Raw genomic sequence first — 18,579 nt, forward strand, 5'->3', positions numbered from 1 at the left:
TGTATTGTTTTGGATTACAGGGAGCATATGGCGACTGTTTTGGTTGGCGTCACTGGTGGGTCATTTTCTCTTTATGCGTATATTTTTATTTTATTTTTTAACTTCTGTTTGTAACTAATTTTTTTACCATCTATGTCCCACATGACTTCATATAAGACCTCTGAGAGTCATTCATAGGGTCTTTTTTTCACTTTTCCACTGTAGCTGGGGCATCCATAGGGGTCCCAGTTACAGGGGAAAACTTCCCCCTAGAGTGACAATAGTCACTAACAGAGCTGATTAGGGTCTGCTAGGACCCTGTAGCTCTGCTGTGAGACAGGGCACCCAGCGTGATCGCATAGCAAAACTAAAACTTCAGTTTTCCCTTTTTAGTACATAGCGCTTCTTGAGTGCTATGTATCCTGAAAAGGAGAAGTCAGAAGTAGTTAAAAACCACTTATACCTTCTCCTCCGGGTCCTCGGCTGTGTCTGACAGCAGAGGACCCGACCTTGTTTAATTGCATGGGCTTTAATACCGAGCTGTATTTTTGCTATCGGACGGGATTAAAACCCAGGACCAAACGCAGATTCTTAAGGGTTTAATAAAATATCTGTACTTGGTTGATTATCATCCACATACAGATGATGCGACTACAGGGAGAGAAGGAGATGCATTTTAAAACAGATTTTTTTGTTCTTGCAATTACAGCACCGTCATTCATTACACAATGTAGATATATGTGGCATCGCTGAGTATTGGAAAATTAGAGCCTTTATTTTTTCTGGTAAATTTTATTTAGGTGAATTATCTACCTTAAACACCATGCAAAAATGAGGAACAACTATTTATTCCTGTATCTGACTATTTTTGCCCAAATTCAATCTACAAAATTGAAATCTTAAAATTAAATTGAAGTAGACCAAAATTTTACAAAGAGAGTGACCTTTACAATGCATCAATCCAAAAGGTGAAATTTAACATGGAGCCTGAGGGCCCAAAAAAGCCCCGGTCATGAAAGAATTAAAGCTGCCTGTTGAACACCACTATGATAGATTTTAAATAACTTTAGAAGTATCTGCCTATGGCCGCCTGCAGACGAGCGGGTCGGATCCGGCGGCGAGAATTCTCGCCGCAGGACCCGACCCGAGAGCCTGCAGAGACGAGCGCGTACTCGCCCGCGCCTGGCGGCCCCGGCTCTCTCATGTGCCGGCTGCAGCGCAGCCGGCGCATGCGCAGACTGGAGCCGGCGGCCGGGTGGGTGCGAGCCCCGCACAAAAATAGGACATGCCGCGGTTTGTTTGCCGCGCGAGATTTCGCGCGGCCAAACCGCGGCCGTCTGCATAGGAGTGCGTATTGTAATGCACTCCTATGCAAACTTTCAGTGGCGGAAATCCCGCCTGTGTGCAGGCGGCCTATGAGCCTCAGTTTTTGCGAGGCTGTGATTACATATACAGACTTTTGATACAATCTGCCCAAGAATGTTAGCTTGCAGCAATAATCAAATCTATTAGATATTATCTTCATGTGATCTGCAGACATGTAGACATTGGAAAGAAAACCCAGTTATGGCTAGTAATGCACTTCTCTGGGCTACATACCTGACAAATATCTGCATGCAAATGCAGAACTCAGAAAGACATCCTGGTATGTCAAGCAAGGTGCTTATACTTGGCATACTGAATATTCATTATCTGCACAAGCAAGGATCTAAGCACCCATAACACTCATTTACTTAATTGGTTTCTTATGATTTCCAAAAGAAACACACATTATGTTTTAAGTTATATAAGCTTGGAAGCTGCTTAAAAAAAATGCAGTCATTAAATACTTTTTAGTCCGCAGATGCAAAGCAGTAAAAATGGTGTAAACGGCAAGTAACAGACTCGAAGCAGACAACATGGGGATATAATGGCATATGTACATCGTGTTTCTAAAGGTTGGGTATGGCATCTTACTGAGGAAAGGACTGTGCTTAGTTCGGCTGATAAACTGGATGCTTCTGAACATAATGTTCACAGCCGAATACTAATGACCATGCAAATGAGCTGCCTGGTGAGAGGGAACAAGGGTCTGTAATGACGACCAATGGAAGGGAGGGGAGAAGGAGAATGCCAGTTTATCAGAGTACTACTGAGTGAGAACCAGTTACCCATTGCGTATCCTCTCCCATCTGCAAGGGTAGGCGGGACGCAGGAGGAAAGAAGCAAAAAGGTTACTGTCAGCGGAGAGACAGATGAACTGCAGAAAACAACAATCAGTGTCTACAACAGCAAATCTAGAGTCCCTGACAATTACCAGCTGAATAGTGGAGCGACTGTCCTTACTGTGACTGCTGCTGCGAGAACACAATGGACCAAAAAGTAACAGACAACTTCTAGTGTCCACTGAGTTGTGTCTTAATCAGGTCTCTGCCAGGACACTATCACAATTTAGCCCCCCCCCCCCCCCCAAAAAAAAAGTATATGTAAATCAATGATAAACCTACTACTGGGACAACAGGTCACACACAGCACCAAGACTCAAGGATATCACTAATGGCTATATAATTGGAAGTACTAGATTGCTTATCTGCATAATTTTTAAAATGAAATCTTTTTATTTAAAGAGTCATTATATTTTATACTAAATTTCTTTAACTATTAGGAAACATGACATTTCTTACCAGACTGTCTAGACCTCCACCAAGCAGATCCACAGCTCCCATCTGCATTGTGGATACTTGTGGGACATTTCCGGGTGGTCCAAGGTCTAGATTCAGAAGGTCACCAAGGAGATCTCCTTGTGAGGGAATGACCTGAGGTTGTTCAAGGGAGACAGTTGGAGTAGGTCCTACTGGGCTGTCTCCGATATCGATGCTAGAAAACATTCAGTGAAAGAACATCTTAACACAGCTAGGAAAACTTTTTGGTTTTGCAGGGAGAGATCATAATCATCATCATGTAAAATGTCAGGACTGAAACCTGCTATTCAGTGATGTCAAGCTCGCTATAAAGAAAAATGTGGCCCCTAAGAAACTGATATTAGTATATTTTTCACTTCAATGAGACCATACTGTATTTCCCAGCACAGCAGGCGGCCTATGGCAACCTTGGATCACTTAAAAAAAACAAAACACTGATTTCTACAGCCTGATTACATAAGGAGCTACTTTCTGCATTAATTCGCTCCCACTTTTTCCTTTTTTCGGCCTCCCTTTATTCTCCCCTCTAGTTTTTGTTACTCCAGGTGTTCTTCAATATATTAGTCTGCAATCTACAGTGGGCAGTGAAGGACTGACCGTTTCTATCAGACACGTGTCCGCTCTTTAAATAGCTGTGTGCTATACTGTGAAGGCAGTGGGGCATTCTGTTAATATTTTGTAGAATTGTACTTCCTTGCATCTTTTCTATACACTAAACGCTTTCTTTTTGTATATTGCTGAAATGTTATACTATTTGAATAGACTAAAAATAAAAAATAGGAATGTTAAAATACTGTATTTTACATCAATTTAAAAACAGAAGTTCTGACATGTGCTAAAAAAATCTATCATTTTAGTACCATAAAGATAATGGGGGTCAGAGTTGTACAATTCTACCAGTAGCATATCACCTGTACTTGCAATGCTCAATAGTAAATTCCCATTTTACTAGAACAGATCATCATCATCATAGACTTTGGGAACACCAGGAAGAATATTTTTGACAGGCCTATAAAACCCTGGGAGTTCTATATGTGGCATTTGGAGTTAAACTATTAGAAATGGATGTGTATTAGTTGTAAGACATACCTGACCTACCAAGTCCTAGTTACCAGTCAGAAGAAAGGATTAGAGCAGTCAAAACAGCTTCATAGCATTTTCAAATTCTGATAAGAGACTTGATAGTATCTAAGCGCTCAAGGCTTACTCTACTAAAAGCTTCGCACTGACATCAAGCAGCTTTTCTGCTACTTATGTCTTATCAATCAAAATAAAGCATGTGTCCATGTCCGAGAAATAGGAGCAACAAGCTCTCAATGTATACCTGCATTACCCAATGAGCCACAAACTGTTGATGTTAATCCACTAAAAGAAATATTCACTTGAATATCTGAATTTATATTTCCAAAGATAAAATTAAAAAGGCAATTAAAACTTGTATAGAAAACACACAAACTTTAGTTCTACCAATGTTAACCCTTTCCAATCCACTGTCTTACGTCTGGAGACATTACGATTTGAGGCTGTACACAGCTCCAATGTTGGAAGACATCCATCGGGGTTCTCTTACTGTATATTGCCAGCCTCTCTGCTGTCGGAGCCTATCCAAGGTGTCACCTCATGCAGTACTGGCTTTAGCCAGCAGATAGCGCTTTTGTAAAACAGCAGAAAGAGTAAGCCCCCTAGGAAAACCAGAATACAAATTGGATTGGAAAGGGTTAAGAAAGAGTGTTGGAACTACTGTAAATTGGAGTTTTTGTTCTAGCTTACATCCTGCTCCAAGATCCTAAAGTTATAGATTTGTTGTAAACTAGCTAACCAATGATAAGAACGGCGGTGTATTCCAGGGCAGGATGCTTTCTATCTCTCAGATGGGGAATATTAAAGAAACAAATAAATACTCTTAAGTATGTATGGTACTCTACGAAGGAGCAAAGGATTAAAATGAATCTGCCAGCTGCCCTGCCTTATCCGTTTTAGGCCGGATTTACGCGGCCAATATTCCCACGAGTTCTGTCCGTGTCTAAGACGGGCAGAATTTGCATGGAGAAAGCACTCATTCATTTGAATGTGTGCATGTACGTGGGCAATGTTTTGCTTGGACCTAGTGTTCGAGTTTTTGTGCGAGTCTTGTATGAGAATAGATTGTGTGATGTGGGGGGGGGGGGGGGGTCTCGCATATCACACAGCACACGCCTGCTATGCGAGTTATGCCCGAGAATCTCAGGAATAACTTGTTCTTGCCCATGTAAATACAACCTTAGTAAATACTTGCATTCGCCATGAAACAGTTCTGGAGTAATGATGGATGTGTCAGGACTGACTGGACAGGTATAAGGGTGCAGGTACATACCTCCAACTGGGAACACCCAATTGTCAGTTTATTCATAAATGTCTAGGAAGAATAAGAGGCACATAATGCAGAGATCTAAGAAAAGCAGCTCCGGCACTGTTAATACTAGTACGTACTAGTCTGAAGACGTCTGAAGACTTGACAGGCCCTCATTAAGCAAATGGTTACCTTTCGGAAAACAAGTGGGTACATAATATTATAGTGGTCGTAACACTCACCTTCCATGCTGAATGGGAAGGTGTTTACGATGAACTCCATGGCTGCCTTCAACAAAGGCATTGGGTGGTTTGTGATAAACTGAAGCTAGAGAACCAATGTGGCAAATCAACTCATCCAACAAAGTGGGTTCAATCAAGTCCGTCTCCTCAGAGATCAAAGGCTTCTCTGAAAGCACCACTTCCTTGGCAGTGACCGGGTCAGTAGACAGCAAGCGCCAGTAAATGTATCCTCTGTCACGCAGATCAGGATTATCAGAATCCTACAGAAAGAGAAAAAAGTGGGTCTTTATAAATAGACTTAATAATTCCAATTATCAATCGTGTTACAATATAATTACATTTGAATGCCTTAAAATTAAATGAATTACCACAAGTTGTCACCATAAAGGGCAGACCAATTTATACAGACTAAACTCATCATGTACCTTCAGCCTCATTACCAGTTACCTTCTCAATTTGATAAATGCGTATCTTTATTATAATTTCACATTCAAGTTTTAGCTTTAGATTAAAAAAGTAAATAAATGATCATTTGTTTTTCCTTTTTTTTGATGAAAAGCAGTTTATTCTCAAGGCTTGTACATATTGGAGTACTGTACGTGGCAACATGCAAGCTATCTATATACAGTGCTGTGATAAGTATTTGCCCCCTCATTCAATTTTTTGCCAATTTGTCACATTTAAATTTTTTAGATGATCCATCGCTATGATAAACAGGAAACACAAAATGCAGCTTTTAAAAGATCAGTTATTGCAGGTAAACATTTTTTGGAAAAACCTGCATTACTAATGTAAGAAAGTAACTGCCCCCCTAAACATGACTGGTTGGCAGTAACAACTACAATTAAATGTTGGTGATAATAACGTGATAAGTAGAGATGAGCGAACGTACACGGTAAAGCACTACTTGTCCGAGTAATGTGCTTTATCCGAGTACCTCCCCGCTCGTCCTGAAAGATTCGGTGAGCGCCGCTGCTGACAGGTGAGTTGCGGCGGGGAGCAGAGGAGAGCGGGCGGGAGAGAAGGAGAGAGAGATCTCCCCTCCGTTCCTCCCTGCTCTCCCCTGCAGCTCCCCGCTCCGCGGCGCTCCCCGAATCTTTCAGGACGAGCGGGGAGGTACTCGGATAAAGCCCATTACTCGGACGAGTAGTGCTTTACCGAGTACGTTCGCTCATCTCTAGTGATAAGCCTTTACACTGCTATTGATTAATTCTGACCCACTAGTCTTTGCATAATTGTTGTAGTCTGGAAGGTATTCGAGCATGAACTGCCTGCATAAAGGTCTTGCCACAGCATCTCACAAGGGATTCAAGTCAGGACTTCAACTTGGCCATTCCAGCACCCTAATTTTGCTTCTTTTGAGCTTGTTGACCACTAGACGCCACTATGAAGCAATCAAAGATATTTCACTCAGTAACAGAGCCCGGTGTGTCTAGAGGATGTCCGGCCCTGTCAGACATGTGACAAGCCCGGTATGGTCTGCGCCAGACCTCGGGCTCCCAGGTCCTTGCCCTGCCTCTGCAGCCTCTCTCTCTAGCTTTCAGCAGGGCACTGAATGTGTCTGGACGTTTTAACTTCTCCAGACATACCCACACAGCTAACACAAAAAACTGGTCATATACTTACTACTGTGTTAACATAGGGGGTGCAGGTAATACACCATATCCCTCAGCGTGAAAAACAACCCAACTGCTATGAGGAGGAGCAAAGGTGCAAGTTACTGATAAACAACCACTCACAGATACTCCTTATATGGAGGGAACTGCTGTCCAGTACCATGCTTGCACATAAGTAAACAATGTGTAAAAATTATAGACAGGGTGTCAGGCCACACAGTACGTGTAGTGCACCATGCAGGCTCGCAACCCATTAGTGACGTCATATTTACCTGCCGTGCATCCCCATTGGTGAACCACACTGGCACTGATATGCCAGGTGTCCCCAGTGTTCAAAGCTACACTACATGTAAAAAATATGTATCAACAATTCTCCATAAATATGAGGTATTTGGTAATATTTTGGCCAATACAGCTGTCCCAGCTGATTAGCACAAAGAAGGCCTGCTTTCTCGCCCTCTGCAGACCTTGCTGTGAACTACCTTGCCACATATCCTCCCCCTTCCCCTGATAAAGGCCATAGGCTTAATCACAACCTTTACCCCTCCAGGGTCAAACCTTCAGGCTTGGGAATCTCTTTCTTAGTTATACTAGTTTTTACCCATTCCTCCCATTCTTGAGGCCTCTTTTCCACTCCCTGCTGTTTTAGTGGATTTCTCAGCTTAAAACGGACATAAAAGCAGTAAGCAAAGTAGATTCTTTGTAATATCTCAGTGTCATGTTCACCATCCAGGCTGTGGGGCTACTGATTTGTCCTGTTGTGACCTTATAAGGACAAGGATATTTCTTATTTTTAAAGAGGCAAAACCCCTAATGTCTGTTACCATCCAACACTCCATGTCGAGGGCTGTTTCTTCAGTCAAAGCTGAAGTTTATTTACAGCAGTTCTAACCAGGGCTGTGGAGTCGGTAAATCAAACCTGTGACTCCTCAATTTTCCCAAACACTGACTCCTTCATATATGACTCATGTTTTTTAAGTGATACATTTACTGTATTAAAATAGCAATAGCAGGCTTTTCATCACCATTATGTTAAAATAATCAAGCTACTTAAGCATATTTTATGTTATATTTATTGGAATACAATTTCAGATCACAACACTAAAATCCTATGAGAAAATGTGACAAATTCTACAAACACACACACACACACACACACACACACACACACACACGGGGTGCTGATAAGTATTGAGCCTTACCCAGAAAAAAATTGAGTTACGAAGCTGTAAATTGCAGGGTGTACTTGTCTATATTCAGTGATACAAAAATCAACTACCCATGATTTTAACTTAGCTTTTTTTTCCCAGTCCAAAGTGAACATGGCAGCATCTCCAAAGACGTTTAGTGTGGAAGAGCATAGGAACATAATCAAGTTCCTGTTCTTCCAAGGGAAAGGTGCTAAGCAGATCCATGATGAAATGTAAAAAACTTTGGGTGACAGTGGCCCTTCATATGCAACAGTTAAACATTGGGTTGTGGCCATTTTGGTATTGAAAGTGAGAAACCCAGTGGAAGGCCGGTCTCCGTGCCTGCAAATGTGAAAGCCATCCATGAAATGATCATGGAGGACCGCCAAATATTAGCCAAAAATATTGCTGCATATCTGGGGACATTAAAGAGTTGGTGCCATTATCCACAACGACTTAGGGATGAGAAAGCTTACAGCCAAGTGGATCCCAAAACTTATGACAACCAAACAGAAGGAGACGTGTAGAGACATCGGTGGCTGTTTTGGAGCATTTTCCAAGAAATTAGTCAGATTTCCTGGACAAACTGGTAACTGGTGATGAGACATGAATCTACTGTTATGATCCAGAGACAAAGGAACAGTCTAAGCAATGGAGGCACAGTGGTTCCCCCAGGCCTAAGAAGTTCTGTGTGCAAAGGTCAGTGCAGAAGCAAATAGCAACCAATTTTTGGAATAAGGAGGTAGTTCTGCTCGTGGACAAGCTTCCAAAGGGTTCAACCATCAATGCAACATATCACTGTTCGTTATTATCAAGGCTGAGGCAAAATATCAAGAAAAAAACGTTAAAGAAAGCTTTCTAAAGGTGTCATCTTGTTGCATGACAATGCCCCATCCACCCTATTCACCCAACCTGGCTCTGTCTGACTACTATTTGTTCCCCAATCTCAAAAACACCTAAAGGGACAACAGTTTGGGAGTATTTTGGAGTAAAATAATGCTGCAAATGAGTGGTTTGACCAGCAGTCGGAAGAATTCTATTTGCAGGGACTTAAAAAGCTGCAGGAGAGAAGTGGGCAAGGTGACTGACATCCTGGGGGAACATGTAGAATAGTGTGCCAGTCTCAGCTTCCTAGCTCAATTTTTTCTGGGTAAGGCTTAATACCTATCAGCACCCTCTTATTTTTATATTCTACACACACACACGCTGATATACCCGGCTTCACCTGAGTTAATTTGGTACAGGTGTTTATCTGTTGTTCGCATGGAAAATTTTATGAAGTTGCAGTTACTTCAGAGGAACTGAGGAATAAAATATGTATATACATAGAGGAGCGTTAGATTGTCCTTAGACTGCATTTATCCATGTCCAGAATGTGCCACCCCTCCCACTCTCCTCACTTTTTACCCTTAAAGATAATGCCCTTTTATTCGAATTTACCCCCAGACTGGAGGTTGCAGCCCCTTGTTAGCCTTAACCCCTTCCCGCTCCAGGGTGTAAGGTTACGTCCTGGCAGCGGGGTACTTTCCGCAACAGGGCGTAAACTTACGTCCTGGGGATAGCGCGAGATCACTTATGATCTCGCGCTATCCCTCAGCGGGAGCCGGCTGTCAGTCACAGCCGGCCTCCTGCTGCAACAGCGGGAGTGCATTGGAGATGCGTCCCCCGCTGTTAACCCCTTCCCTGCCACGATCTAGGTAGATCGCGGCATGGGAAGGGTTCACAGAGGGAGCGCTCCCTCTGTGAAGTTGCCGGGCTCTTGCGATATAATCGCAGAGAGCGCGTCCTGTTGCCATGGCAACAGGACGCCAGACACTGGCGTCCTGTAGTGCCATAGCCTGTGATCGCTGTATAAGCGATAAGGCATGGCAGGGCAGTAGCCCTGCCATGCCTTATCCCAGCGATCATCAGTGCTGTGCTGCAAGTCCCTCAGAGGGACTCACACTGTAAAAAAAATGAATAAAAAAAAAAAAAAAAAAAAAGTAAAAAAAAAAAACCTTTTATGCTTTTTCTCATATTAGAATAAAAAAAGTTTAAAAAAATTAAAACCCCACATATTTGGTATTGTCGCATCCGTAACGACGCGTACAATAAGTTGCATATGCTTTTGACTGTGCAGGGAAGAAAGCGTTTAAAAAAATGCTAAAAAACTGAGGCAAAATGCTAATTTTTAGCATTTTGCCTCCCTAAAAATCCAATAAAAGTGATCAAAAAAGCCGTATGTACTCCAAAATGGTACCCACAAGAACTACAGCTCGTCTTGCAAAAAATAAGGCCTCATAGAGCTCCGTACATAAAAAAAAAAAAAAAAAAAAAGTTACAGGACTTTGAATGCAGCGATTTAGAAAAAAATAAAAGATTTCCAAAAAAAGGGTTTTTATTGCAGAAAAGTGGAAAAATGTAAAAAAAAAAAAAGTGAGAATTTTGGTATCGTTATAATCGTACCGGCCCGCAGAAAAAATGCATTGTGTCATTTATGCTGCATGATTAACGCTGTAAAAAAAATAAATAATAACCTATGGCAGAATGTATGCGGTTTCTCTCCCTGCTATCATAAAAAAAAAATTATACAAATTTTACAATATAGTCTATGTACCCAAAAGTGGCACCGATAAAAACTACAGTTCGCCACGCAAAAAACAAGCCCTCATACAGCCGCGTCAATGGAAAAATTTAAAAAAGTTATGACTTGAAAAATGGAGAAGAAAATCTGCCAAAAATCGTTGCGTCCTTAAAGGGGTTGTCCCGCGCCGAAACGTTTTTTTTTTTTTTCAATAGCCCCCCCGTTCGGTGCGAGACAAACCCGATGCATGTGTTGAAAAAAAAAAACGGATAGTACTTACCCGAATCCCCGCGCTCCGGTGACTTCTTACTTACCTTGCGAAGATGGCCGCCGGGATCTTCACCCTCGGTGGACCGCAGGTCTTCTGTGCGGTCCATTGCCGATTCCAGCCTCCTGATTGGCTGGAATCGGCACACGTGACGGGGCGGAGCTACGAGGAGCGCTCTCCAGCACGAGCAGCCCCATTCAACACGGAGAAGACCGGACTGCGCAAGCGCGTCTAATTGGGCGATTAGACGCTGAAAATTAGACGGCACCATGGAGACGGGGACGCCAGCAACGGAACAGGTAAGTGAATAACTTCTGTATGGCTCATAATTAATGCACAATGTACATTACAAAGTGCATTAATATGGCCATACAGAAGTGTATACCCCAACTTTGTTTCGAGGGACAACCCCTTTAAGCCCAAAATAGGCCATGTCATTAAGGGGTTAAAGTCATCCTGCATGCCTGCAGTTCGTGACCGCTTTCTTCTGCTCAGTAAATGCACACAGAGGTGACTTAAGATTCTTTTTAGTATATACACATAGAGAAGCATTTAGATTGTCCTCAGTATATACACGTAGAGGTGAAATAAATTCTTCTCAGTATACAAGTAATTTCCTTAGGCTTTAAGGTTTCTGAGAATAGAACCATCTCATGTATCACAGATTTTTTTCACGCTTAGAAGTGATTATTGAAGTTGCAACCCCTTTACTTGTCTTATTAGGATGTAAAGAATGGTTGTGCCAAATTTTATGTTTGTGAGGTTCAGATGTGTGTTATTAGTTACACAACATAAGGTGTCACATACTTTTGCACTAAGGATTGATTAAGTTGCGACCCCTTTACTGTTCCTATAAAAAATGCTTGTGCCAAATTTCACACTTGTACGACACCAAGAAGTTACGTAACATAGGGGGTCACTTACTTTTGCACTTAAAATTGAATAATAAAGTTGCAACTTCTTTACTTTTCCTATTTAGCACCTATAGAATGGCTGTGCCAAATTTCAAGTTTGTACGACACCAGGAAGTTAGAGAATTAGATTAGGTACATTAGGGGTGCACTTACTTTTGCACTTAGCATTGAATAATCGAGTTGTGACCCCTTTACTTTTCCTATTTATGACCTAAAGAATGCTTCTGCCAAAATTTTTATGTTTGTACAACACCGGGAAGTTAGAGAATCAGATTTCGGACATTACACAGGGTCGCCAATACTTTTGCACTGAGCAATGAATAAGAGTTGTGACGCCTTTACTTTTTTTATTCAGGAACTAAAGAATGCTCCTGCTAAATTTTACGCTTGTACGACACCGGGAAGTTAGAGAATTAGTGGCGAGTCAGTCAGTCAGTGAGTGCTATATATATATATATCTAGATCTCCGGAATTGGTACGTTTCCTCCTGACTCAGACCTCACCTAAGCCACTAGAGTTAAAAAGAAACTTACAGAAGAGCCATTACAAAAGAAGGGTGAATAAAGTATGCATCTGAATAAAACCTGCCTCTAGAAATTAGACAGCGTTTCCCAAATGTTTGCTCCCAAAGACACTATGTAAGATGAGCTAGCAGCAGAACTATACACTAGAGAAGCTCAGTCAAATCTTCCCACTGAAACTAAAGAAGAATAGGACCATATATATCAGAGGATTTCAAGGATTCCGAGTTGCTTCACTAAAGCAGCTGCTTAGGGGATCACAGGTTTATCTCAAATCTAGATACAGCAAGAACCTGGGTATAAATGTCAAATTACATTCCGGAGCTCTGACAGAGCAATCTTACAGGAAAAAGAACGGCATAATTGCCCTAAGTGTTTAGGGTCAGCATTGCCATGCGGAGATGAGATATTTGCTGGTTTCTTAAAGTGATTGCGGGATTTACTTGTATTGTACAAAACAAACAATCAGTGAGTAGGATAGTACAGAAACAGCCTTGTGACAGCGCTGAACCTCAGCAATGCAATGGATGAAGGGACCAGATGCATCAGAACTATCTTTAATGACTACAGGAATAACTAGCACTAAGTGTTTCATATCCAGTCTGGACAAGAAATGTGTAGCTCCAGCTGGCTATAACTTGATGGTCAGTCCGACATCACTCATCAAGATTAAGCGGCAGGTACTGTCCACTTGACACATTAAGAGCGCTGGGGGCTGGACCCAAAGGCCCTTTTACACTAAACTACCACCGTTCAAAAAAATTGTTCAAATGAGCGAAAGTGAAAGACAATTGTTTAGTGTAGGATCGTTGGCTGCGTTTACACTGAATAAATAATTCACTTTTTGTTTGTCCATTTTCTATAGGCATAAAAAAGCATCGTTGGCTCGTCTGACAAGAGAGGTGAATATGGGCAAGGGAAAGTGAGGGGAAAGAGTCAGAGCCATGCAGCCAGCTATTATCTAGCTATAGGTTCTCTGTAAAAAAGAGGTTTTCTGGGATATTTAAATATTTAGCTAATTGTAAATGTCCTCTTAAATGTCCTACTACTTCAGTGCATCATTTATGTGACTACAGCAGCCAATCACTGAGCTCAGTGGTCTAAAGGTCCTTTTACACAGGACGAATGTCGGGCAAATGATGCCGGACACTCGTCCCTGTGTTTCCTCGCTCCTGTGCTTCTGCATGAGAGCTAGCAGAGCAGGCTGGTTCACGGAGTGGCCAGCAGGGGGGTGGAGCAGTGCAGGAGATTTCTCTTCTCTCGCTCCCCCTGCGCCCCCCCCCCCTGCACTAAGATACACAGCTTCCGTTTACTACTAAACAGCGGCTGTTTAAACTGCACGATGAGTGATAAGCTTTATAGATCAGCGTTTATACAGCATGCCGTGTCCCCGTCGCGATGCCCTCCCCGGTGGTGCGGCAAGCTGCTTTAGTCTTCTCCCCGCTGTCCTCTCCCTGTCCTGGTTTTGAAATCCCCACTGTCAGCGCTGTGATTGGATGGAGTGATGTCATTCTGAATGGCTGCGATTGGTTTATCAAGCGCCGGCTGTGATTGGCCGGTGCTTGATCCAATCGCAGCGCTTCCTCACACAGCGCTGATGGCAGGAATTTCAAAACCAAGCCGGGGAGATGACAGCAGGCAGAAGACTGAAGCAGCTTGTCGCACTGCCGGGGACACAGATGCCAGCTGAGAGAAGAGTATTGCTTTTTTTTTTTTTACCTAGTATATACTCGAGTATAGCTGGGTTTATACTCGAGTCAATAAGTTTTACCAGTTTTTTGTGGTAAAACTTATTGAAATCGGCTTATACTTGGGTCGGCAAATACTAGAGTATATATGGTAGCTGCAATTGTCACATGAATAGAACGTGAATGCTACAGGAGGAGGCAGAAGATTTAATAGGCCATTCCCCTCCCCCATCCATTTCTTTTAGCCACTTATCTGCCTTTACACTCAGAGTAGTTTGTCTCCATATAATCACATTGAGGGTGTAATGCAGCAAAGAACAGTTCCAGTTAATTCAGAAACTTTTAATTAAGATCGACCATGAATATCACACTAAAAAATTACCATGATGTCAATATAAAAAAAAAAAAAAAAACTGTACAAAAAAAGGCCAGATTTTCGAACCAGACAAGGGTACATAGGGAGGTGTTCTTGTTCAGTGTTGGTCTGTTTAAAAGGTCAAAATCTGCGTGCTACTTATTGATGACGAAGTTTAAATGCTGATATTCAGATTACTGGAACCACTTATTAACTGCGGCAGGGGGCTGCAAGCACAAAACAGCTGGGCACAAATAGTTCTGGAAAAGGCAGTGCCTCTCAGCCCACGCTGCTCACTGCTTGCAATGTAAAAGTAGATGATCCACATGGAGCTGTGTGACTTGTACATGCAGATCAAACTAGTTCCAAGGACTTCAATTGTTTAGCAAGGAAACTAAATTATACCTATTTTACAGTTCTCTATTGATTCATTAAAACAGTTGTTCATGTGGGCTTTCTGGGGTGGACGGTTACAACCAGGAAGATTACAGAGCATGGAAATTAAAAGAGGGAAAAAACAGCTTTTGGGTCTCAATACTTTCACAAAAATACCTACAGAGCGCTTACCTATGACGTATAGGAAAAAAATCTGGTTTTCGCAACCATTTTGAAACAGACTGAATTTCCAATGGGAACTGCAATATGGTTGCGTGGGTATATGGATAAAGGAGATCTTCACGCTTTTTTACATTATATATATGCCTTAGGGTGAATGCAGACGGCCAGGTCAGATTCCGACTGAGATCCTCGCAGCGGGATGCAATCTGTGCCTTACCTGCCCGGTGTCTTCGCTCTGCTGATGTGCCAGCTGGCGCAAAGCCGCATATGCGCAGTGCAGAGCCGGCACGTCAGCGAGGCTCGCACTGAAATAGGACAAGCAGTGAATTTTGTTATCGCACTAGTTTTGCCGCGATCAAAATCACAGCTGTCTGCATAAGATTGCATAAACCAATGCAATCCTATGGCAGTGTGCAATGGCGGAAATTCTGCATGAAGTTTTGCCGCGGAAGTCCCGCCCACGTGCATTCAGCCTTACACAACCCCATATCTCTATCACTATTTTACACTCCTGTACTGCACTTAGGCCAGGCTCACACGACCGGGTCGGATTCCAGCTGTGAGCCTGGCCAGGGAACCTGTGTACGTCACATAATTGTATTGCGTATGGCAGCGGAGGCACGCAGGCAGTCATGCACATTAGGCTGGGTTCACACAGGGCGGATTTGCAGCGGCCGCTAATCTCGGGATTAGCCAGCCATGTGGACGAGATTTCTCAGAAATCTCGTCCACACGGGACGGCTAATCCGCTGCGGTAAGTCCGGCTGAAACCGCGGTTTCAGAAGATGCAGCATGTCTATTTACCTTTCATTTTTTGTTTATTTTCATCACAGTCGCGCTCTCCTCTATGGCTTAACCGCGGCGGTTCTCCTGGCGGAAATCTCGCGGTTTTTGCTGCGGCCAAACCGTGAGATTTCTGACGGGAATACGCCCTGTGTGAACCCAGCCTTACAGCTTCTTTGTAAGTTGTGGATATACTCTCAGCCCATACGCAACTACAATGAGCGCTAAAGTTGTGGATTACATGGTAAAATAAAACATGCTGCAATTTCCTTCCTCTTGCAGAATCTACAATTCATACCCACAGGTGTGACGGAAACTTTGAAAATACATGCCTTTCATTGCCCACATATTATCGCGGATGGCAATCGCAGAAACCGCAATTTAAACCTGGACGTCTGACACCAGCCTTAGACTAAGGACTCATTTACACGACCATGATTTTGGTGTGTGCCACGCACGTGATGCATGGAAGCGTGATACGCGGCAAATGCTGTCAATGAAAGTACATGGACTTGCAGTGATCCAATCACATTTGCGTGTAAACACTGCGTGTCGATATGCAGCATGCTCTATTACACCGCGTATAATACAGCGCGAGCCCTATTCTTTTCTATGTGTAGCGTATGCTACACGGTCCATAAGCAATACATTGCATATGAGCGGTGATATATACGCAACCCCACTATGAGAGCGTGTGAAATTTAAAAAATAGCAAAAAACCAAAAGTCACACTCTGCATGACAGCGTACGTGAGATATGCAGTGACGCACAGTGACCTGCACCATACATCGTTTCTCTGCCAGCTCACGCAGACCGGTAAAACGCTGCCTTTTACGCATACGGTCAAGTGATTGAGCCTTTAGGCTTAGGTAACTTTTGCTGTTATGGAATTGCGAATTGCCCCGATTCTCCGCTGTCAGCCTATTAGATAGGGCTGACCGGCGGAGATTGGGTGGTGGCTCCTGCTCCCGGGCGGCGGAGCTTCGCTGCGGGATAACGCATTGCCCATGGACAGCCGGCCTCAAAGAGTAGAAGTGTGGAGAAAAGTACAGTTACAAAAGAAAAGCTCTAGTTGCACAAGATTAATTCGGACTCCTAATAGAGAACTGTTATTTGACTTGCAAATACCATTAGAATTCCCCCGACAGGACACAGCCTCTCATATTGGAAGCTTACCCTACTTTTCAAAAATTAACCCTGTAGCAGAATCAACACACCATCAATTTTAGAAAATGCTAAAATACATCCATCAATTAATTATGAAGAATGTTATACCTGTGTAGCAAGGCTCAGGACTTGCTGTACTAGCTCTTGGGTCTCAGATGGCTTCTTCAAAAATAGCTTAACAATGGCCGTCAGAAGAGTCAGTTGCACCTAAGGGGGGAAAAGAAAAGGATACTTGAAAAAAAGAAACATGCATAAATGTTCCTGGCACAATACTGAATTCCCAGTCACCATAATTCAATACCTACCAATGCCTTCCATCTAAATAGAGGAGACAAAAGAGGTGGCCACTGGGCAAGAAGACTAGAACAATACATTATATTAATACATAGAGAGCAAAACCCCACATACCTAAATATCCTACATAGAAAACCAATTTGCCTCTATTTTTATAGAAAACAAGACCACATGAATATAAGATGAGGTAAAAACGCTTTTTTTACACTACCGTTTCCATATTCGTGTGTTCTTGCTTGTACATCAATAAAGAGTTTTATTGATTTTTGCAACTGCCCGTTTTGCGGTCTTTACCCCTGCCCTATACATACATTTAAAGAGACTCGGTCATCTACTTTTAGCACTATAAGCTAAGGTTATGGCCAAAAGTAGGCGAAACACTGAGTCCAGGGATGTTCGTGTTATACTTACATCCCTGTCTTTCCTCTGGTGTCAGCACTGGACAGCGCCACTCAGTGCATTGAGGGCACTACTAAGTATTCTGCCGATTATTAAATTAGAACGCGTGGTTTTTTTGGGGCACTGCTCAATGAACTCAGCGGATGCTTTCAGTGCTGGCACCAGGGAAACAATGGGGGGGGGGGGCAAGTGTAACACTTACATCCCTGCACTTCACCTACTTTTGGCCCATAAGCTTAGCTTATCAAACTACCAACAATGACTTGTCAGTTTGTGCGTGAGTGGGTTTGTGAGTAACTTACATGCTCCGCCCTGATCACATGATGGGGATGTCATCAAAGGTCCATCTCCAGTGAGGGAGTTACATGCTCCGCCCCCTATCACATGACAGTGACATCATCATAGGTCCTGTATGCACACAGCTACTATCCGGCTAGGTGTTCGTTAGTATTCCATTTCAACTGAGGCCGCAGGGGTTTTGTAGTCCGCCTGTAATCTGCACAAGGATGCAGGACCTTTGATGACGCCCCCATCATGTGATCAGGGGCGGAGCATGTAAGTCATTCACTCGGAATGAGCGTCACTTATGTGATCACGACGGTGACGTCATCACAGGTCCTTCATCTTCACTGCTGTGCTGCTTCTGATTCCTGTTGTATGAGATGAACAATGTATGTAGCACTGCTGGTTGGCACACTGTGCCACCAGAAACACTGGTACTATAATTTCCTAATAATTACTAGTATTGCTAAAATTAGGTGACAGTCTATTTAAGCCATCTAAGAAGCACCCAGTTTTTCTAATCTATAATAGTCTTTCCAGTTTGTTGGTATACCAACAGACATTACCTGTGTGCTTTCATCATGGAATCCTTCCAAAAAGCTCTCCAGCAACTCATCAGCATTATCAATGCGCTCTGCATACTCTCCCACAATCCAGATCATGGCTGCCCGGGCATCAGGCTCATCCAGGGAATCCAAATTCTCACATAATGTGGCAATGATGCTCTCATACCTGTAACAAATGTAAAGA

At 42.9% G+C, this 18,579-nt stretch overlaps 1 protein-coding gene across 2 annotated transcripts in view; it reads right to left on the minus strand.

Annotated features, from left to right (window-relative positions):
- Nucleotides 1-18,579, minus strand: part of AP2B1 (adaptor related protein complex 2 subunit beta 1) — a 93,863-nt gene that overhangs the window by 25,434 nt on the left and 49,850 nt on the right. The window contains exons 11-15 of one of the 2 annotated variants that reach the window (XM_066575167.1): nucleotides 18,396-18,561; nucleotides 16,963-17,061; nucleotides 5,232-5,491; nucleotides 2,643-2,835; nucleotides 2,130-2,150 (exon numbers count right to left, since the gene is read on the minus strand). In XM_066575167.1, coding sequence (XP_066431264.1) covers nucleotides 2,130-2,150; nucleotides 2,643-2,835; nucleotides 5,232-5,491; nucleotides 16,963-17,061; nucleotides 18,396-18,561 — 739 coding nt within the window. The remainder of the gene's footprint in view (nucleotides 1-2,129; nucleotides 2,151-2,642; nucleotides 2,836-5,231; nucleotides 5,492-16,962; nucleotides 17,062-18,395; nucleotides 18,562-18,579) is intronic. The other variant, XM_066575176.1, reaches the window with a different exon arrangement.

This window comes from Eleutherodactylus coqui, chromosome 1, assembly GCF_035609145.1.
Source record: "Eleutherodactylus coqui strain aEleCoq1 chromosome 1, aEleCoq1.hap1, whole genome shotgun sequence".
NCBI lineage: Eukaryota > Metazoa > Chordata > Amphibia > Anura > Eleutherodactylidae > Eleutherodactylus > Eleutherodactylus coqui.